The 22,530-nt window shown below is 36.1% G+C and overlaps 3 protein-coding genes across 5 annotated transcripts; 2 read left to right on the plus strand and 1 right to left on the minus strand.

Annotated features, from left to right (window-relative positions):
- Positions 1-392: 392 nt before the first annotated feature.
- On the plus strand, positions 393-992 carry LOC131016024 (glutaredoxin-C1-like). The gene has a single exon (XM_057944579.1). It carries the CDS (start codon positions 480-482, stop codon positions 849-851), a length of 372 nt encoding a protein of 123 aa, XP_057800562.1. The 5' UTR covers positions 393-479; the 3' UTR covers positions 852-992.
- A 7,934-nt stretch (positions 993-8,926) lies between these two features.
- LOC131016021 (membrane-anchored ubiquitin-fold protein 3) lies at positions 8,927-15,720 on the plus strand. Of its 3 annotated transcripts, XR_009098819.1 has the most exons (4): positions 8,927-9,384; positions 9,822-9,992; positions 11,173-11,347; positions 15,711-15,720. XR_009098819.1 is itself a non-coding variant. In XM_057944575.1 (3 exons), exons 1-3 carry the CDS (start codon positions 9,255-9,257, stop codon positions 11,226-11,228), a joined length of 357 nt encoding a protein of 118 aa, XP_057800558.1. In that variant the 5' UTR covers positions 8,927-9,254; the 3' UTR covers positions 11,229-11,569. The 3 variants fall into 3 exon arrangements, 2 of the variants coding, with proteins under 2 accessions (XP_057800558.1, XP_057800557.1); XM_057944575.1 differs by lacking the exon at positions 15,711-15,720 and having other exon boundaries at positions 11,173-11,569; XM_057944574.1 differs by lacking the exon at positions 15,711-15,720 and having other exon boundaries at positions 9,822-11,569.
- Positions 14,560-18,299, minus strand: LOC131015977 (GRAS family protein RAM1-like). Its single transcript, XM_057944501.1, has 2 exons — positions 17,101-18,299; positions 14,560-15,929 (listed from the first exon to the last, which is right to left on the minus strand). Exons 1-2 carry the CDS (start codon positions 17,998-18,000, stop codon positions 14,808-14,810), a joined length of 2,022 nt encoding a protein of 673 aa, XP_057800484.1. The 5' UTR covers positions 18,001-18,299; the 3' UTR covers positions 14,560-14,807.
- Between the last annotated feature and the right edge of the window lie 4,231 nt (positions 18,300-22,530).

Raw genomic sequence — 22,530 nt, forward strand, 5'->3', positions numbered from 1 at the left:
AAGTATTAGTTTTTTATATATGAATGAACAAATAATTTTAAAAATTATATGACATTACGATTGACTTAAATATAAAATCTTTGGCCTCAAATATTAATCACTTCACTACTAGACCCACACAAGCCCACCAAAAATATGAAACTCAAGTGTATCATCCTTTAATTTGTGGTAAATTAACTTTTGACCTGAGACATTAACCACTGTATCGCTAGCACCCAAGGTCATGTGTATCTTAGTTGCAAAACACGTCATCTCAGATTTCTACTAATAAGCACTTCGCATATGCTATATGATGGTTTCGTGAAAAAAGTAAGTACAAATACCCATCTCATTTATAACATTCTAGTATATATATTTATTTAAAACTCCATTTATGAGTTGGAGTCACCACTTATCTCTATATATAGCATCTCTCCCTCACTCATATCTTCCACAAACACACTCTCTTTTGGTAAATATTCACATATAGAAAAGCGGGAATGTATTATCAGACAGGATCATATAACTTCCCACCGAAACGCAGCGTGGCGACGGACCCTTTGGAGCGCATAGAGAGAATGGCGGCGGCGCACGCGGTGGTGATCTTCAGCAACAGCACGTGCTGCATGTGCCACGCCGCCAAGCGCCTCTTCTGCGGCATGGGCGTCAACCCCACCGTCTACGAGATCGACCAGGATCCCAGGGGGAAGGACCTCGAGAAGGCGCTGCTCCGCCTCCTCGGCGGCGCCTCCGCCGTGCCCGCCGTATTCATCGGCGGCAAGCTCGTCGGCGCCATCGATACTGTCCTGGCGTCCCATATCAACGGCTCGCTTGTGCCGCTTCTTAAAGACGCCGGCGCCCTCTGGCTCTGATCCAACACCTCAAATACTCCTATATATCTACTTTCTTCTTCTTCTTCTTCTTCTTCTTCATGTAAACTAGTTTTTAGGTAATATCATCATTTGCTGTACTTCTTTTATACTATAATATATATTCGGATGATCATCTTGGTCGGAGGCGGATTCAGGGGGCTGAAGCCCCTCCCAAATTTTGAGTTAAAAAAAAAACATTATCATTATTATATACATATATATATATATATATATACACGAGAGAAAACATATACTACTCCAGTGTTCATTTTTTATCATTGTTCATTTTCATTTTCATTCTTAGTTTATCATTTTACACACAGTGTTCATTTTCATTCTTAGTTAATTTTTAATGTTAAGTTTGAGTCAATCTCCTAATTAAAGTAAGATTATGAATAATTAATAATGAAAAGTAATTTATTTTGTAGAAGATTAACAATATAAGAAACAATGTATACAATATAAGAAACAATGTATAGAGGTAGTTCTTTCTATGCTTTTAATTTTAAGTTTATTAAAATTCTATTTAGACACAAAAACGAAATCTATTGCCCAAAAAAAATTGGCCCGCCCCTGTCCGTAAAATTATCCTTATATATAATCTCATAAGATTATGGATAGATATGTTTCCGTGTTATACATATCTTTCATGTAAAGAATGTTTGACAAAGGTTTTGTATAGGGATGACAATCTACCCGTGGGTAACGGATATCCGCGAAAATCCGAACCTATTAGAGTGGGTTTGGATACCATTTGATATTCACGGATGGTTTCGTGGTTGCAATTCACTATCTATTTAGTTCGTGGGTATGGGTTTGGATACTTACTATCCATACCCGCGAAATCCGTTTACCCACGAAAAATACCCGTCAATTATCCGTGAATTACCCGTCAAATATCCACAAAAAATTCCATAAAATATGGGCTTTGAATATATATTTTAAGATTATGGGCTACCATATTATATCATAAAATAGGCCTAAACAGAAACTGAACTAAGGCCCAAATTCTAATAGTCTAATTTAAATTTGAATTTTGTTGAGAAATTATAGAATTTTGTTGGATTTTATATTTTAGTTGATGAATTTGAATTTAAACATTGTTCTTTGTGGATTTCAAAATATGGATTTGAACTATGTTATTTGTGTTGATTTTTTTTTCTATTAAATTTGTTGTAACTTTATATTTAAATTGTGTTTCGTGAGTATCCGGCGGATAGTAGGTGGCGGGTATCCGGCGAATAGCGGGTGACGGATACCCGTCGGATAGCGGGTTCGTGGATACCCGACGGGTAGCGGGTATCCGCGGGTAGCGGATTTGGATACCATTTGATATCCATGAATAGTTTCGTGGTTAAAAATCACTATCCATTTAGTTCGTGGGTATGAGTATGGATAGTCACTATCCGTACCCGTCGTACCCGATTGTCATCCCTAGTTTTGTAAGATATGTATAAACCTTTATAAATGAGGCATATGAAGAACGTTTTTTTGTATATGTATCTTCTACATAATTTTTAGTCTTACATTATCATATACTATGGGTGTGTTTGCTTTTTATCCCTCTAAATGGAGGGATAATATAAATAGGTATAAATTAATCCCTTCAAGTGGGGACTACATATTTTATATCTTGTTTGGTTTGAATGATAATACATTTATCCCTCTCTTTATATGTGGTATAAAATTATACCACTCTTTCTTAGGTATAAAATTATCCATTTCCCAAGGGATAAGGGGCTGCCCGAAAAATTATACCACCTATCTGAATTTTTTCATACATCAAAGCAAACGAAGTATAAGGTGGTAAATGTAGCTTATCCCTCTCTTATACCTCAAAGTGAATGCACCCTAGTAGTAATTATCATTATATACAAATAATATTAAAATTAAATTTATATATTGTTGGAAGGGGAGGGGAGCCCCCCATCTTGTACGGTCATGTATTTTAATTTAGATTGAATTAATTCAGGGGAAACCTGGTCAACATGTTGTACATGCATGTACAAATAGTTCATACATAACTTACTAATGCATGCTTGTTTTATCTTTGTTTTTCATGTTTTGTTTTATCTTTGCATGTCGGATATATGGTGATTCCAGTACCCTTCAGTGCCTTCCCAGATAAGGTGACACTACCACATATTGACGTACGTACGTACAGTACAGTGTAAGTAATGAAGCGCAGTCTGTTGGTAAGACGCTTCCCCTCCAACCAATAGGTCGGGGGTTCGAGTCACCCTAGGAGCTAGAGTGTAAGTGGGTTTTTTCCTTTCTTTGATCGTAGCAAATTAAAAAAAAAATGTGCATAGATATTAAAATTTATGCTTAATTTTGTTAATAATATCTAAGTACTGTATACATGTATAAACATTTAGCCAGATGTTCAATATAAAATGTATTTTTGAGATCAAGAGAATGAGATTTATTGCAGTACTGTGATGAGTTGGTACTCAAATTTATCGTATTCTGTGAAAAATAAGATACCTTTTTGTATTTTTCAAAGATTAAAAAAATGGTTAATTGCATGAAAATACATAAACTTTAGTTACTTTTTCATTCTACACATGACTTTTGAAACTTACATTTTTAATCATGAATTTTGCATTTGTTCCAATTTTTCCATAAAATTGAAGTACGTACGGCAGCCGAAAAGTTGACGTCTCTTTAAACATGCCACGTGTATGTAACAAATCATTAATTAAAGCGACGTGGCACGGAAACGACGTCGTTTTAATACTCTCGCTCTCTTTCTTTTCTCCCTTCGTCGGACTCTCTCTCTATTTCTCTCCATCGTCGCACACGGTCGCGGACCACCGCTACACATGCAGTGCCGGTCACCGGCGTCGCCACCTCTCCAGCCCGACGCCATTCCCTATCCCTCTCTATTCTGACCCTCTATCCAACAAAACCACCCAAATTGAAAACCCTAGCTCCCTCAATCTCACAACCCTTTATCCCAAAATTCCAATTTGATTGGGATAATTGTGCTTGACAGCATTGATGTTCCTCAAAGGGTGTCGCCAGATAGCCCATTGGGGCCAGAATGGTACAGGCTGGAGAATCAGAGGGGCGAGAGGGTGGCCGGAGTTGATGTTTGCTATTTGGAGGGGACGCAGGCCGATGAGGCGTTTCCGGAAGCTTGGCATTTGGATGCCTCCACTGTTAATGGCGATAGTATCACTAGAATTAGATCGAAGGTTTACTTATCTCCTCGCCTTTGGCATCTTAGGGTTAATGTGATTTAGGCTCAGGAATTACAGATTGCAGAAAAAAATCGGCAGCAATCGGAGATTCTTGTGAGCGCTTCACATGGGAATATGGTTTTGAGGACTAAGATTTCTCAGAGAAGGAGTGTGAATCCGTTGTGGAATGAGGATCTGATGTTCACTGTCTCAGAGCCCTTTGAGGATCAGTTGCTTTTCGAAGAAGATGATGGGCGGATGGGCCGATTCCCCAAGCTTCGGCGTTAATGTTGTGGTGGCTGCCGGTTGAGAGTGAGTTTTGTTTTTTTTTAGCTATTAAAAAATGACGTCGTTTTGCCTGCAAGCTTCCGGCTGTTTAAATGGCACACTTCCGGCTGCCACATAGGCGCCACCTCAGCATCAAAATGGCCGAAGCTCAATTTTAAGGAAAATTTGGAACAAATGTAAAGTTCATGATTAAAAATGTTAGTTTCAAAAGTCATGTGCAGAATGAAAAAATGACTAAAATTCATGTATTTTCATGCGATTAACCCAAAAATATGTGAAAAGAAACGAGAAGAAAAAAAAAAGAGAAAAATAATGAAAAAAAAGTAGGAAAGTTGTGAAGTCGAGTGTACATTGAGAAATTTGGTAGAAAATCGATTTTGTTTGTGAAAAATGAGTTGAGAGCATAAAAGAGTGTTTAGTTATGTGTTGTGATGATAAATCCTTCGATTTGATGTGATTATGGTGATATAGTTGGAAGGAAGATGAAATTTATTTCATACTTGATTTATGAAGTGTCTTGATTTATTATTGAGTCACTTAGCCTAAAATTCTCCACCTTAACCAATGTCCTTACATTATAACCAAAGAAGAAAATATCTTTTTATCTTAGTCTTGACACACTATTAGCGATGGAGATTGTAGACAATTGATAAGCTTATGGTAAGTAATTCATATTGCATTGAATTTCATGAGAGTATACACGTCCTATTCCATTAATTGAGAGTTAAATGAGACATATATTTGTGAGATTCAATTATTTGGAATATCAATGGTGAATTCTGCACCTAATTGTTGAGGATTTGAGGATTCTTTCATTCTAATTTTTATGAGGCATCGATGATCTAGATTTATTCCCTTTCGTGTTTATTGATTGTGTTATTCTTATTATTTGAGGACGAACAATGGCTTAAGTTTGAGGGAGTAGATAAACACTCATTTTGCATAATTTTTATTGATATATTACTGCTTAAGTGTTAGGATTATGCTTGATTATGATATCATTTTATATGAATTTTATATTCTTTTGTGATATTATGTTTGTGTATAGTTTTGGTTGTTTTGGTTCAGGTTTGAGTGTTTTAGAAGCATAACATCATTAGTGAAGGTCTGCGAGGTTCGAGTTTGAAGTGTCACAGGCACGAAAAATGAGAAAATGAGCTTGAAAAGCTCAAAAACCGAAAAAATGGGATGATCTCGACAATCAAGAGAGGGATAGCTGAGGTCCACCATGGAATCAAGCTTGAAGTCGGCAACCTGGAGGCGATCGTCGTCGAGGTCACCGGGATCTTTGTCTAGAATTAGCGTCAGCGGCGACGTCGAGCCTAGAATGGAGTTTGTCCTTGTTGGCGGCGACCTAGCGGCGATCGCTGGGAGGGGTTGCAGCGGGTTCGTCTTTTTTCCTATTTTTGCATTTTTCTATGTATTTTTAGATTTTTTGACTGAATTTTACCTTGAGCCTATAAATATGTTTCATTGTTGACGTATTTAGGGGGCCACATTCATATTTTAATCTAGAGTTAGAACTTTATTGCTTTCATAGTTTTCATAGCTTAGATTTAAGGGGTGTATTGGTTTGGGATTCTGTTGGATTTTTTTGGACTTTAAAAAGTAAATGGATTTTCGTGAGTTTAGGAAATCTATAGACTCTATGCAGAGTTTGACTGATTTTTTTTTATTGATTTTCATGGATTTTCGTGGGTTTAGAAAATATTCTCTGGTAAATTTATCATTTTCCTGTTTGAGGAATCAAATGGTTTTCTTGCACAATGTATTCCATTGTATTGATCGACACATTTCTACAATTATATTATATAATGTACAATTTACTGAACACTTTTAGCAATTGTTGATATTTGTTTGTAGCATAATATTTGCATATGGTGATGGACTGTTTTTGCCACTGTAGTACTGGAACAGTTAATGATACAAATTGAACTCAATTGATATGCTTCCAAGTATTCTATGTTTATGTTAAATGTTGGGACATATGTGGTGGCATTGGTGTTTGTAAAGCAATAATTCATGCTCTCGATGTCAAAGCAGTAGCGAGAATAAGTAAGATACTGCTCACAGTACTCTCACTCTACCTTCTTCTATTTCTTGCTTTGCTGGTGGGCTGTTGAAAAGTGGAAAGAGAAGCCAGAAACATTTCTGATACTATGGTACTGCTGAAGAGTGGAAGACGAATTATACTTGTTTTTTGCATTGAGAGTTGAATTTGTATTCTATGTCGCATTTTATTTTATTGCAATTTGAATTCATAGAAATCTCGTGTGATGAGGTGAGATTTTTCTCTTTGTATTTGTGAAGGAGAATCTATCAAAATCCATAGAGTTTTAAAATTCACACTTTTTGATACCTAAGGATTTTTTAAGACTTTTTAAAATTCATATTGAATACCTCTAGATTTTTAAAGACTTTTAAAAGTTTAAAAAAATCCAACAGAATCCCAAACCAATACATCCCCCTTATTTTCTGCAAGGATTGATGGTTCAAGACCTGTTCATCCTGAATTCTTTCCAAGTTCTATCAGTTTTATTTATTTCAATTGCTTTCTTTTTAATTATGTCTTCTATTTATTTATTTATGTCGGGCTAGTTTCTATTATGATTTTAGTGTTTGTACGTAGTTGATTGAATATGTGTATTTGATTTTAGTGATATCAGTTTGTCATCCAGTTCCTGATTCATGATTCCTGGTGCTTGATTTCTTGTGAATTATCTAGCCAATAATTTGTATGTCAAGCTGTTCAGTTTGAGACTTGAATGCGATAGGTGGGTTATAGGAAATTGTTCTTTGTGAGTTATTTGGAGTTAATTTATTTCTTTGAGACTTCAATGTGATAGAGAATTGATCTACTTTCGTAGGTATTCGTTAGAGAAAATTATGAAGAGGATAGTGATCTTTCATCAGGGTTGGATTAAAATTCGTAACTGAGTCAATAGATTAGATGCATATGTTTGATTAACAATAGTACATTCTTTTGGGTCAGTGTCTTTATTATTTGATTTATTTTCTTGAGTTTATTTGTTCTATTTTGAGTTTAGTTTATATTCTCCTCCTTATTTTTGTTTGCCTGAATATTGCAATAGTATTTATTAGGATTATTTGGAGTAATTTCGATTATCAGCCCCTGAGGATACGATACTTTGCTTACTTTTTGTGTTACAATTGCACCGTGTTAGTTGCGGTATTTTTGTTGCTAATAAAATAGTGATAAACAAAGTAGCTAATACTTGAGATTGAGACGAATGGTACGAATATATTATTTCACAACATTCATGACAACGTCTATCACGTTAAGTGTTGGAATGAATGATATAAAGTGCAAAATGACCTTCGTGGGTCAACATTAGCGCGAATATTTGGCACGAATTGCACGAAATAATATATTCGTACCAAACAATTGGCATGAAAAACACTGAGACGGATAGTTCGAATGTGACATTTCGTACCATTCGTCCTATAAAAAATAACGCATTAAAAAAACAAAAGACTTGCAGTTTGTTCTAACAAATCCAACTATAAATGATGAACAAAATTCGAATCATCATTTTATTCATTTACCAATCAATATAATTACAAATCACGTGAGCAAAAATTAGCATAAAATAGTACTCCCTCCGTCCCAAACGAAATATCTCATTTTTTTTCGGCACGAAGATTAAGAAATGTGTATAAAGTAGATAAAGTGAGTTGGTGAAAATTATTTAAATATTAAGTATAGAGAAAGAGTGTATTGCCAAAAAAAGAAACAGGACATTTCGTTTGGGACAGCCCAAAAAGGAAAACAGGACATTTCGTTTGGGACAGAGGGAGTATGAAATTTGGGAAATCCAGCTAAATCCCTGTTATGAACAATACAAATTGGTTTGGCAACGAGGATTAACAGTACAAATTGGTTTGGCAACGCAAGTGAATCCTCTTCCAGTTGGAGATTATTTTTTGTACCCTCCTAATCTCCTATTACCAACAATACGAATTGGTCTTTACGTACCACTTAATGAGAGAAGAGGAAGGCATCACTTGGCGGCGAAGGTAAATCCTGGTATGGTGTGAGAGCATTTTCTTCTCCCTCCTGGCATAAATGATGGTGTTTATAGTCGAATTGACGTCTTGATACGACAGATCTTAGAATGAATGATATTCGTATCATTTCATTCTAGATCTTCTTAAATATGAATTTATACCTTATAATTGTCGTAGATCTGCAACTTTTTGAACTCATCAGAGAGAGGGGTTTGTCGGAGAGAGCAGTGGTATAATTTTTTCTCATATTTGTGTGGTGTAGAAGTTCCGTCTACATACGGTGTAATATATTTATTTCTTATCTTTATATGGTATAGAGGTCTCAACTACGTGCAATGTAATGACTTATTACTGCACGAAAATATTTTCTTTTATATAGTCAAACAGTCGCTTTAACAACTTAGAAATACACATAAATTGACTGCAATACTTTTTTTGACAAGGTTATAATAACCCTATATTTTTTCCGAATTTAGCAACAAAAATCAGAACTAAAGTCTAAAAGCAATCAAAAGTTGGAAAAGGGAAAGAGGGAAAATAAGAAAAGGTAAAAGAAGGAAAAATATCAAAAAGAAGGTAAAAGAAAAGAAAATGAAAACTGAAAAAACTCAAAAGGACAGAAATAAAAAACCGGAAAAAAGAAGTGGAGAATCCACTGCACATAGAGCAAAAGCGAAGCGTAAATCATCAAGATCTGGTCTAGGGTTCCTCAATTTCGAAGTGTAATTGACGCATTAACTTTGAAAATTCCGATAATTTTCGGCTGGCATCTCCAATTTGAACGGATTTTCTTTTTTTGCGGTTGGTGGGTGAAGGATTTGGGAATTCGAGGGTTTTGATTTCTTTGGAAAAGATTTGGGAGTTTGTTTTGGAGAATTGTGAGGATTTTGGAGGAAAGCAAATGCCGGAGGAGGATTCGGTGGAGCTGAAGTTCAGATTGTACGATGGATCAGATATCGGTCCGTTCCGATATTCGCCGGCGTCGACTGTTGCTATGCTGAAGGAAAGAGTTGTCACAGAGTGGCCTAAAGGTTAGCTTAACTCTTCATCTTTTATGCTATCTTTGAATTTTGGTGCTAGAACATGAGTTTGTTTCATTTTCTATCGTCGTAATTTATTCCAATTTCTTTTGGGCGTTTGATTGAGGGAACAGACAGTAAACTATTTAGTGAAGTTTATCTTTAAGTGTTTTAGTAGTGGCATGCCACCCCTGTTATTGTCTTATGATTAAATGCCCTTTGCTTTTATGCTTAACTGTGGTAAATGTTAGACCAGAATTGGTGCAATTGTAAGAATGTAAAGCAGGGAAATTTGAATGAAGTTTTGGTTTTGGGCACATGAGAAATTGAGCTTCAGAGACTTGTATTCATTAATGCATACCTTAATCATAAATGTCGTGGACAGCTTATTTCCTGCTCTTTTGCATGTTTATTGCGAGTGTAATTGGACAAGTTTTGCTTATTATCAGATAAGAAAATTTCCCCAAAAGCAGCAAATGATGTGAAATTAATAAGTGCTGGGAAAATTTTGGAGAATAACAAGACTGTTGCACAGTGCAAGATGCCATTTGGAGAGCTGCCTAAAGGAGTTATCACCATGCATGCTGTTGTACAGCCATCAGTAGCAAAAGCTAAGACAGGTAACCTTTTTTACTTATTTTATTCAGCTGCAAACCTGATTGATAGTCATAAGTTCAGTTGCTCTAATTCTCTTTTCATACTAGCTGCCTACTTTATTTCGCCTACAATGTTTTAACTCCTACATTTAAGTTTTTCGTCAGATAGAACTAACATATCTATGCCTGAATGTGAATCTATGGTTTCTGTAACTTGCTGGCTTAGTTTTCTAGGGGTTTAGTTACTTTAGTACTTTGGTTATCACACGAGTTGGAATGAGGATCACAACAGAAATGTAGCTATGGCTTATACCTCCTAAAAATGGGAGTCAAGGACAGGGGATGGTTATCTCTGTAATTCTTGAGGACTCAAGGAATGATGGTTGGGTCTAGGAAATATTTGGGCAATGAGAAGAGAAGCATACAGCTGAATGCAGATTTTGAAAATCCTGGCTAGTTTGAAGGCTCAATAATATGATTGTATCCAGATCTCAGTGTAGGATATTAGTTCACAGTGATAGTTAGAGAAGTATATGTCTGGTTATAGAGTTCATGCATTATTGTAGCCTTATTTCTGGGTTTTCATGGTGTTGTAGAAGCACAATTTTTCTAGAGCTTTAAATTTCTCTACCAATACATCCTCCCCGGCACCCCTCCCCATTCTGTTGTTTTAGAAAAATGGGATACAATTGCAACGTTCTTTCCCAAGTCTCTATCACACAAGTGCTTAGAGGAATCAGTTATTGGTGATTCTCATCGCTTCAGGAATCGCAATGCTCAGTCCATTCTCATACCTGTTTCATATTCTTATATTTCCAACCACACCAAAAAAAATGTGGGACGGATGGTTCAAATATCCAATCTATAACATGTTTATGATATGTACATATGTATAATCCTTACTTCTATGTATACATATGCCTCTATTTATGCATAAAATGTGCTACCAAACATAGGATCTACCGCTTTGATTTTTAGATTATCTAATTTCTTTCTAAGCTAATCGTTTCCTTTTCCTAGTTATGATACCCTGGAATCTAACATTACAGGTCTTATCTGGATTTCCTATAATATTTTCCTGTGAAAAGTCTGGATTTTGTAACAAATGCAATCTCATTCATCTGTGATGCTATCATTAAGACCTCAATTTTCTGTTTTCCCAAAATAGTTGCTTAATTGCTGAAAGTTCCCATTTTGTTAACAGAAAAGAAGGTTGATGAGACTCCCAAGAAGAACGTCTGTTCGTGTTCCATCTTGTGAGGGTGGAAGTTTGTTTCAGCCTTATCTTATGGACTTCTAGGGAGTTCACTCGCACCATCGGATTGTGAAGTCGGAAAAACACAATAATTTGTAAACAGTACAATACTCATTATTCACTGTGTAACAGTTGTTTGTCATGTATGCGTGTCTCTATAAAAATTTGCTGCTTGTACATGTGTAGGTGTAGAACTTTTACATACTATGAGAATACGACATCTTTGGGCTCGATCTTCCAATACTATCTGGAATTCTTGTGAATGCAAGTCCTTAAATTGTATCTCTATTGTACCACGAACGAGCTTTGTACTCAATTTTATTAGCTAAGTTCCTTTTCATCTCCACAGACAATGTACTTTCACCGATCACTGAAGTGCTCATTCTTGATTCCTTTGAATCTTATTATGATATGTATCGTCTCTCTTGGAATCTTCACAATTTGAACGAATTTGGAGCATGGTTTTCAGGCGTTAGTAGCTTCTGTTTGGTTACGATTTCTTCTTGATGAGAATTTGTGTTTCTTGATTTAGGAGGTAATTTAGTGTATTTTTCTGGTTGGCAGATGTTGATCCAGATATTTCAGTCTTCTGTACCAGCCACCAGGTAAAATCTAATGTTCTTCAGTGTACCCAATTTTTTTTTTCTTGATTGCTTCCCTGTATCGCCAATGAAATATATGCATTTTGTCGTGATTGAAAAATGGGAGACGATTTATTGGAACAGAATTATATTAATATATGCATATGCTTCTAACGTTTCGCCATCTTCATATTCAAAGAAAAAGCCTATACTATAAGATATAAAAATGAGTGAAAATTATTGAATTTATTCATCATTATCTTTTATCTAAGTAGAGTCTCGGTCCTGATATGTTATAGGTCCTACACAAAATAAGATAGATATACAGCCACTTATAAGGAGTAATACTTGCAAAATATTTATATGAGCCTTTTCAGTTGGGCCTAAAAATGAAGAGTAATGGACTGTCAAGTTTTATTGGAGGTTGGCATAAAAATGAAGAGTAATGGACTGTCAAATTTTATTGGAGATTGATAGTGAAGCGCAGGTCAATTGGTAAAACGTTTTTTCTTTAATTAATAGATCGGGGGTTCGAGTCATAAAGAGGAGAAATGAAGAATTATTATTGATCATTTTTAAAAAAAATAAAATTATTGAAGGTTATTTTGGGCCTTTTTATCCTTGGGCCCTAGACAATCGTACTTTGGGTCCATGACCGGCCCTATCTAAGTATCATTTTTTTTTATGTTTGTTATTGTCGCTCCCATATTGGAGCATAATCATTTACTCGTATTGCACCCCACCACTTATACTTTTAGGGTGTGTTTGCTTTAAAGTATAAAGAATGGATAAATTTCATTTATCATTTTATACTTAATTTGTTTGATATAATAAAAATTTCAGGCAGATGATATAATTTTTCGGGCAACATATTTTTCCTTGGGAAATGTATATACCTAAGGGAGGGTGTTATAATTTGTATACTTTTATTGAGAAGTGGATAAATATATTATCATTCAAATTAAACAAGATATAAATTTTTTTGTCCCATTTTAAATGATCCATTTATACTTCATTATATTGTTATTCTATTTAGAGGGATAAAAAGTAAACCCACTCTTACTGCTGATAATATATGTCCTATATTATCTCATCTCTAAATAAATCTTAGTGTCACATTCATAGCTTCATTTGTGAAAGAAATAAGATGCATAAGATCTCTTTATTGTATTACTAGTACATCCTCCCGTGCGATGCACGGGCCACGATATATTTATTTATTTTTAAAATTATAATTTATATAAATATATTATTCCTTCCGTCCCATTCTAATAGGTTCGTTTTCCTTTTTGAGACGTCTCACTCCAATAGGCTCGTTTTTCATTTTCAGTAAAGAAAATATACTTAATTGGTGTAAACCACGCCACTTACTCCTGAAAAGTAAGTTTCTTAATAACAAAAAAATTCTGTTAATTTAAATATTAGTATTTGATAATTTATCAACTTAATGAGTAGGAGTATAAGTATTAAATTTGATGAGTATTGTATAATAATTAAATTTACTGATTATAAAGCATATAATTTAAGTGAATCTCATTTTGAGCAAATAACACTAAAACTATCAATAACAATATTAATTGACGTCATATAATAATTTTGGGCTCTTAAAAGTACGAACTGCATTATTATTAAAAGTTCATATTTAAATAGCCCAAAAATAATTACAAAAATAGAAAAAATACGAATAATATAAAAACAAAATATAACAACAAATATGTTTATACAAACAAATAAATAATTTGTACATATGATTAAATAAATCTATATTACAATTTAAATTCTACTTTTAAGATAAATAACTATTTTTTTACAAATTCATATTGAAATTTCCTTCTCCTTAATTGCATTAAATTAAAATAATTATAATCAAAAGAGAAGGGAACATGATAAATTTTGCAGAGAGAGATTAATATATAGATAATATAATAACGTGGAGTGAATAAGGAGAGAGGGAAAAAAATGAAAGAATATAGAAAAAGAAAGAGGAGAGAGAAATATAATCACTTTAAAATTTTAAATTATAATAACTTATTTATTTCAAATTCACATTTAATGATTTTTATATCAAATTAAAAATCTTGTCATGATCTTTAATTTAAGATACATGTAGAATATATTTTCATAAATTAAATTTAAAGATTTTTAGAAAATCATCTAAATATGAAAAATAGGTTAGAAGAGAAAATTTTGGAATTGAGAAAAAATGGGTGAATGTATAAAAAAATGAGGAGAGAGAAAATGTGGGAAAAAATGATAGTAGATGAAGCGTAACTTATCTCACATTTCTACTTTTCTCTCTCCTCTCACCCCCACTCTCTTTTAATTTCTAAACTTTTATCTTTAATTGACATTATAATTGCAAAAATGCCATTAAATTGGCGGGAAGAAAACTGGTGTTTTATACTCCCTCCGTCCCACTAGAATTGACACACTTGCCTTTTTTGTTTGTCCCACTAGAATTGGCACTTTCCTAAAATAGTATGTGGTCCCTACTTTCTCTACTCACATAAAATAAATGGATCCTACCTACTTTACACTCTTAACCCTTTATTCTTAATCTCCGTGTCCAACTCAAAAGTGCCAAGTCTAGTAGGACGGAGGGAGTATTATATATAGATTGTGACATCTACATATATATGTCCAAATGAAAGTCATGTATATATACTAATATAATGATTCATAATAAAATGTGTAATTAATATAAATATACAACCGAAAATCGGATACGGATTTGAAGCATGATAATAAGATGAAGGACGCAAACAAATAAAAATAATTTATTACCAACCAAATCGTACGCTAATTAACCAATATCCGATCCATCGACCCCTAACGCCCTTTTTAATTTCTACATACATTGGAAAGACTAATACATCTTTTCCCTTAAATAGTTAAACTTATAACACAAAATACTTATACATAAAATTTCAACAATTATGAGTATTAATTAAATCTAGTGGAGCTGAATAAGTAATTAATGAAAGACGTGGACATGCATGGAAGCTAGCAGCGCCATGCAGAAGCAGCAAGAATGTGCCTATCCTGCCACCCTAGAAGTAAACAACCCTTATCCTCCGTCAATCTATAGCCATCGCATGAATACAATCCCAGCAATATTCTTGATTGCGTGACTGCGTTTGAGCTCAACGCCACCCCTTGAAACCCCTTCCCTTCCATGATCTTCCTCCACTTCTCTAGCCGCTCGTGCCGCATCACGCGCTCCGGCCCCTCGTGCCCCACGATGTTCCCGATCTCCGGGGCGAAGATGTGCTGCTCCACCTTCGCCCTCTGCGCCGAGTCCGCCGGGAACGTCGCGTCCAGCGAGTCGAATATCGCCGAGTAGTAGTGCAGGGCCTCCAAGAACCTCCCCAGGAAGTAGGGCCCGTTGTGGCTCGCTTCTTGCTCCACTATGGTCACGATGTTCGGGGCCTGGTCCCGGATCATCGTCAGTAGGTTCCCCAGGCTGTTGCCCGGGACGCGGTGGAGCCGGTTCACCGAGTTCACCGCCAACGCCTCCCCGACCCTCCGGTTGAACATGTGGGGTTTGAGGTCCTCGAGTTCCTCCCCGACCGGGTGGAACTCGAAGGGGACGTGGAGTGAGAGAGCCAGGTCGGTCAGGCACCTTCCCGTCTCTCTCACTGACTCGAGGGACGGGCCCACCCCGGTTATCCGAAGGAAGGGAGCTCCTCCGGGTCTGGCTGCCAGGGCCTGCATGAAAGCAGGCCACTGGTAGCCCTGGAGGATGTCGAGGTCGATGACGTGGACACGCTCCTCGGCCTCGAAAGCCTCGAAGATTGCTTGGTTAGCGGTGAAGTGGGCGAATTTGATGTAGGGGCAGGCTTGGTAGAGGATTTGGTAGATTTTGAGGATTTCTAGGTTGTTGGGAGGGAAAGGGTTGAAAGGTATTATGTTTGAGGTAGTGGGTTTATTTGTGAGAGTTGCGGCGAGCCTTGCGCTGAGGGCCTCGGTGAAACAGGCGGCGACGCGCTGCATGGAATCGCCGAGGGCGGAGACCACGCGGTTGAGGTGGTGGAGATACCGCCGTGCCAACATGTAATCCTCTTTCGACACTGCTTCAGCACAAGCCAGAAGAAGGTGCACCAATTGGAGTCCACTATCTTGTTCCTGCATTAAAAATAAAAAATATAAATACATCAACACATATATGTTCACTACTTATACGACCAATATTTTCTTAGGTAGCTAGTAAAGTAATAAGAATTTGTAGTTATGTAGATTAAAATTAATTTGCTATTTTTGTACTAAATGATTTTAATACCTTTACATTAAAAAATTTATAATTACACAAAACATTTTCATGCATGCACAAATTATAATGATATAAATGCATGTTTTATACAACTACACGAACCGTATGATTGTGTAATAGTGTTATTAAAACGGCTACACGAATTTGCAATTTCGTGTAACAACGTTATTTATACTATTACACAAAATTTTGTTACATAGAAAATTCGTGTAAAATAATTGAACAAGACATTAATATGAATTTAAAAAAAAAAAAAAAAAGTTCCTCCCAACTCCAGACCTGTCGACTTCCCCTCTTCCCAAAACCCTAATCCCCCTCCCCCACCCTCAAATCCCAATGTCGCCTCACCTTTCCCCTACCTGCGCACAAAACCTCCCTCCTCCGGCGACGCCACCACCCCCAACGCCGCCCACTCCTCCCCAGCATTCCGCATGTACGACCTTGTATCGTTGAACCCCCTCCCCTATCCATCGTGTTGCTTCTCTCCGCCCTGCCGCCTTCCCCCACCAAATTTCCCTAGTCGCCGCCCGCCTCTCCACCCTACCTGCTTCCTCTCACCCTCCACCAACTTGGCCAGTCTTGGGCGGCGGGCCTCCATTTCTTCAACCTCCCTGTGTCCTCTGGTTCTCCCACCTCCCTGTCACTGCTGCATCCCCATATCTCACCCCTCACAGTTCTCTTTCTCCATGTCTCTGTCACAGTCGTAGCCTCGCTGCCTCGATCTCCCCAAACCCCAAAATATCCCAGCACCAAACACTTTCTCCGCACGTACGACCTCGTCTTGCCCAACTCTTCCCTCCCTCCTCCCCTAGGAAACTCCATGTTACTTCTCCCTGCCCTAGCAGCAGATCCCCCCTCCCTCCCAAATTTCCCCCTGCCCTAGGAAACTCCATGTTGGCTACATAGTAATAAATTATGTATGTGACAAAAATTTCTTTTTATTAAGTGGCATGGGCTAGAATGATGCATTAACCTATTCATTCTTTAGTATTATTGTGTATTTGACAAGGATTAATAATGAACTACCTGCTCAGGTTCAGGAATCGGCAGCATCAAGGTATTGTGCATATTCGGCATGTGATGGTTTTGGTGATGAAGCTGCTGCGGCGGCGGGTGTTGACGTTGTAGTCTATGCGGCGGCGCGTTGGGTGGTTGTTGATGCTGGATACACCGTTCGAAGTGGCGCTGCTGCTGCTGCTCCTCCTGCTGGCGCTCCTGCTGCAACTGCTGCGACAAGGGCACTTGAATGGCAGGAGCCGAATCCGCCATGTTGAGGCACTCCAAAAGCTCCGGCACGGCCGCATAGCAATCCGCGCCGGCGATCTTCATGGGAGAAAAGACGACGAAATCATCCTCTTTAGTATCGTAATTATCATCCAAGAGGGTCTCCAAGGCGGGCAAGGAGGAGAGGCTCTCGACCTGCATGAACTGATTATTGGGGGAGCTGAAGACGCGGTGGAGGGGGCTCAGCCCCTTCCCCTTGTTGGGCCCCAGCGGCGACGAGAACCGCGGCGGCGACGCGTAGCTGTAGCTGTAGCTGGACGTCTGCATGTTCCTGACGGGCGAGCAGATCATGAAATCGTTGTCGACTACGTGGTCGGAGAAGATGGATTCCCACAAGGAGTAATCGGGGGAGTGGATTTCGACGTCGCCGTTTTCTTCGAATTTGAGATTCGTGGGGTTGAGCAGGCTGCTGAGGCTGCCCACCGGGGTTAAGCCGTGGCTCTCGAAATCTGAGTTTTTCTTGAGTGATGATGATGATGATGACTCGCGATCGTCTGTTGTTGTTGGCTCTTGCTTTGTGCAGCAACTTGTCTCGCTTTTCAGACAGCCTTCTGAGATTTTGAGGTTTCCCATCTCAGTTTTGATGCTTTTTGTCTCGCTCTTGATCAGACTTGCCATGCTCCTACACGAAGGCTTCATCATCGCACTTTATCATATGTATCTACACACAGATGAAACCATGCTCTCTCTCTCTCCCTCTCCTTTCTTGTTTGAGAATTTAGAAAATTTAAAGCTGGTTTATGTGGTTGCACCTCTTTTTATCGAACTAGGATGCTTGTCTTGTTCCATAGATTGTAGTGAAAGAGAAGGGGATGTGGCTCATATGTAGGACAAAATCATAAACGCACATATAATATGTGTGTAAATTTGTGACCTTAATTTTCTCTACCCAAGAAAATTAATTAGGGAAAGATCAAGAATAATCGAGACGCATAAAAAGTCATTGTAGTGATAAAAGAGAGAAAAGGGACGTGAGGACAAATCCCATTTCTAGTCTAACATGATTGGAGCTTAGTCTCTTAGTTGGTTTTGTTAATTTCAAGAATGCAATAATTTGTCGTTTTTAATGATTGTTTGCAAACGCTGTTTGTGTTGTGTGGTTAACAAGAAGTTTTGCCTTACTGTATAGATGACGTGTTGGGGAGATGGGGCCCATGTTTCTTGGGCCGGCCCACTTGGAACAAGAGAGGGGAATCATTAAGGAATTGCTCCATTCTGATTCGCTTTACGAAAAATGAACTTTTTATTGTTTTGTGGAGTAATTCATTGTGGAATTTTTTTTTTAAGTTCTATATTTTGATGTTATTATTATGAAGGACTCATCTCATGTTACTATTATTTACTGCAAATTTGACGGTGGTAGGAGTTACTATGTTATTAGTTACCGGAATATCTAATGACAAAGAGGAAGAAATACTTGAACGAAATATATATTGTTCTTTAATTGATACACAATAAATATTTCTTATTGATTCATTAGTTTGCGTGTATTGATTGAAATGTCAATTTATCCACATTTACGAACTCCCTCCGTCTTATTAATAATATCTTATAAAATACATAAATTAAGAAAAATGTAATTAATGTACAAAGTAAATTGGTGGAAGATATTTTAAAATTATTTTAAGTGAGTTTGATTATAAAGTAAGTTGACCTACTATTAATAATATTTTAAATAATTAATTTTTTACTAAAACAAGTATGAGACATTATTAATGGAACGTCCAAATATAGTAATCATGACATTACTAATGAGACGAAGGGATTACAATATAGCAATTAGTAATTTATTTACACTTATAATAATGAAGTAATATTGAATATATTAATTAACCAAATCCAAGTTTGCTAGTTGCTACGTCAAAACAATGAATGGACGGTGAAGTAAATTAAATCTGCACCCCAATATAATAATTAAGACAATAAGGGAGTACAATATTATAGCAATTATTAATTTATTTACATTTATTTAAATAAAAATGAAGTAATATTGGATATATTAATTAACCAAAAATCCAAGGTTGCTAATTGCTACGTCAAAACAATAAATGGACGGTGAAGTAAATTAAACCTATATATTTTTCTTTTGTTCTATATATATAAGTCAAAGAGTAGGACATAAATGTAAACCGTCAATAAAAGTGGTGTGATTTAAAGCTGATTTAAGAGTATTATTAATCTTTTTTTATATATATAAAAAGAGTATGATTAATCTTATTTATGTATAGACCGTAAATTTTCATGCATGCATTATATGTCACTACAACAAAATTTGTTCAATAGTAACACAGTTTTAGTGATATCAAGATATGTATATATCACAAAATTTGTTACTCCACATTTTTTGTGTAATAAAATTTAGTGGCATCCATACATATATCTATATATTTTTTTATATATAAAAATATAAGTACATTTTTTTAATTACAAAAATTGACACACTTTTTGTGACATGCTTTTATTTTTGTGAGACATGTAATAGTTATTCATCACAAGATGTCACAATTTTATTTAGTGGTACTTCTTAGGGTAACAATTCTTCAAAAGTTATGTCGTTGTTGGAACATTTTGTCTGTATCCTCCCTTCGTCTCATTTTAATAGGCTCACTTCTTTTGGGCACAGAGATTAAGAAATTTATTCTTTTTTTTTTTGGGTTAAGTATCAAATAAGCCCTTAACGTGGAAACCCTTATTACATTGAACACCCTATGGCAAGGGGTGTGACAAATAAACCCCTAAACTAATTAAAATCGAACAATTACACCCTTAGCCCTAACGGATACTTAACAGCCGTTTACTTTATATTTTTTTTTTCTTTTTTTTTTTCTCCCGGCAGCAGCGGCTGCCTTCATCATCTCTGCACGAGAGCATCGCCGCCGTCCGTTCTCCAAATTCGGCGACGCCGCCGCCTCCCTCCATCTCGCTCCCGCTGCTCTCCCAGCTAGGGCTTTCAAAACCCATCGAGGCCCGGCAACAGCGGCTGCCTTCGTCGTCTCCGCACGAGAGCAGCGCCGCCGTCTGTTCTCCAGATTCGGCGACGCCGCCGCCTCCCTCCATCTCCCAGCCCTGGCCCGGCAGCAGCGGCTGCCTTCGTCATCTCCGCACCGATAAAAAAAAAGAAAAAAAATATATAAAGTAAACGGCTGTTAAGTAGGCGTTAGGGCTAAGGGTGTAATTGTTCGATTTTAATTAGTTTAGGGGTTTATTTGTCACACCCCTTGCCATAGGGTGTTCAATGTAATAAGGGTTTCCACGTTAAGGGCTTATTTGATACTTAACTCTTTTTTTTTTTCGGCAACGCACGTATTGTGGTAGTTAACTAAGGTAATTAATTTGATATATAATTCCGTGTGAAGGGTGAGCATCTAGAAGAGCATTTAGTGATAAAAGTTATAAAAAAGAGGAAATTGTGAGTAATAATAATTAATTACTTATTGTTTAGTGAGACAAAAAGAGTTGGACGTTGTAGAAATCGTCTGATACGGCGTCGGTGGCGCCGCCTACTCTTTGGATTTGCCAAAGGATTGAAGCTCTTGTCGTCTCTCTCTCCCTACTTTGCTCCATACTAAACCAAAGTTTTTGAAGCACAGAACAAACTCTCCACCATATATGGTTTCATGTCTTACTTCTTACATTAATTTTATATGTATATAGACATATATTCATAAACTAATACCACTTCAAACATATTTATAAAATGGAGAATTAATATTCGATTATATATTGAACTGGAGTTCGTTTCAAAATTTAAGGTTGGCATATGTCATTTTGATTTTGCATGTCATATTCGTTTTCACCGTAATCAAGGGCGGATTAGAGGAGAGTTTCAGCACTCTCAATCAATTTTTTTGCAAGGATTCATCATATCTTGCGTCGTTAACTTTTAGCATTTTTAAGTAAATATCTCTAACAATTTTTTTCTTTTTATTTAAGAATCTCAAAGTTTTGGAAAAGCTTAACGTGCTTTCAAGAGTGGTTAGATTTTTTTCTTTTCCTTTTTTCTTTTCTTAATAAAAGTTATATATATATATATATATATATATATATATATATATATATATGTGTGTGTGTGTGTGTGTGTGTGTGTGTGTGTGTCTTTTTTTTACTGAATTTAACGATCGAATAATAAGTTATCTCGCTGGACGGAAGGAGAAGGAGTATTAATTAGAAGACATATACATTGAAGAAAATTCAAAACATAAGATGTAATTAATCCTAAATATTTTATCGAAATTTCCAACTTCAGCACCTCATCACCACCATCATAAATTGGCTCTAAAAAATCCTAAAATTATTTTCCTGCATCAGCGTAGTCAAACGGGAAGGCCCAAGAACTGTAAAAAGCCCAAAATTTGGCATGCCAATTGCCATGTGACCATGTCATCGTTACATTAACGTGTAATTCACCGAAATTTGATGAATAATTAATAGTTACAAAAAAAAATTTATATTTTATATTTTATATTTTGATACTTGATAGGGTTCAGTCATTTAGAAGAGCATGAGAATAAATTAAAATAATAACATTTGTACAATTCAATCACTCAAACTCGTTTAAAATATATATACCCACACTCATCCCGATATAATTAAACTGGTGATTTTATTATTCATTTTAGTCTCAAACATATATAATAATACTTGCTAATTACGTAAATATGTTTTAATTTAGAAATATAATATGTTACAATAATTGAATATTCGCCACATTAATAATTCGAACATTACAAAGTAAACATAAATTATAAATATAATAACTAACAAAAGATTAAAAATTAAAGAAAATTTGGATAGACATGTCGATTAATGTTCACACCCGTTTTTAATAAGAATTTTAGTACTTGTTCTTGTCTCAAGATGTATATATATAGGGGTGGACTATAATAAAAACACTCTTAAGTGTATAAAATATAAACGTTTTTTAATGTACGAATTTTATGTAGAACACGTATGAATTTATCCAACAGAGTTACGAATTGCGAAAAATAAATTTTTGTTACCTTTGGGATTCGAACTCAGGACCACGAATTCATCCAACAGGGTTACGAATCAACCGTAGATCTTGATGATCTAAGGGCTGAAAATAATTCTTATTTTATATTTTAAGAAGTGTACTTATTTTAGTCTTTCTCTATATTGCTCTTATTTCTTATTTTAATATGTGCTCTCACG

This window comes from Salvia miltiorrhiza, chromosome 3 (assembly GCF_028751815.1).
Source record: "Salvia miltiorrhiza cultivar Shanhuang (shh) chromosome 3, IMPLAD_Smil_shh, whole genome shotgun sequence".
Lineage (NCBI taxonomy): Eukaryota > Viridiplantae > Streptophyta > Magnoliopsida > Lamiales > Lamiaceae > Salvia > Salvia miltiorrhiza.

Coding starts and splice junctions, on each gene's coding strand:
- LOC131016024 (XM_057944579.1), top strand. CDS start 480: ATGTATTATCAGACAGGATCATATAACTTCCCACCGAAACGCAGCGTG.
- LOC131015977 (XM_057944501.1), bottom strand. CDS start 18,000: ATGATGAAGCCTTCGTGTAGGAGCATGGCAAGTCTGATCAAGAGCGAG. Junction 15,930..17,100: donor CGATTCCTGAACCTGAGCAG/GTAGTTCATTAT, acceptor TTTTTAATGCAG/GAACAAGATAGTGGACTCCA.
- LOC131016021 (XM_057944574.1), top strand. CDS start 9,255: ATGCCGGAGGAGGATTCGGTGGAGCTGAAGTTCAGATTGTACGATGGA. Junction 9,385..9,821: donor TGTCACAGAGTGGCCTAAAG/GTTAGCTTAACT, acceptor GCTTATTATCAG/ATAAGAAAATTTCCCCAAAA.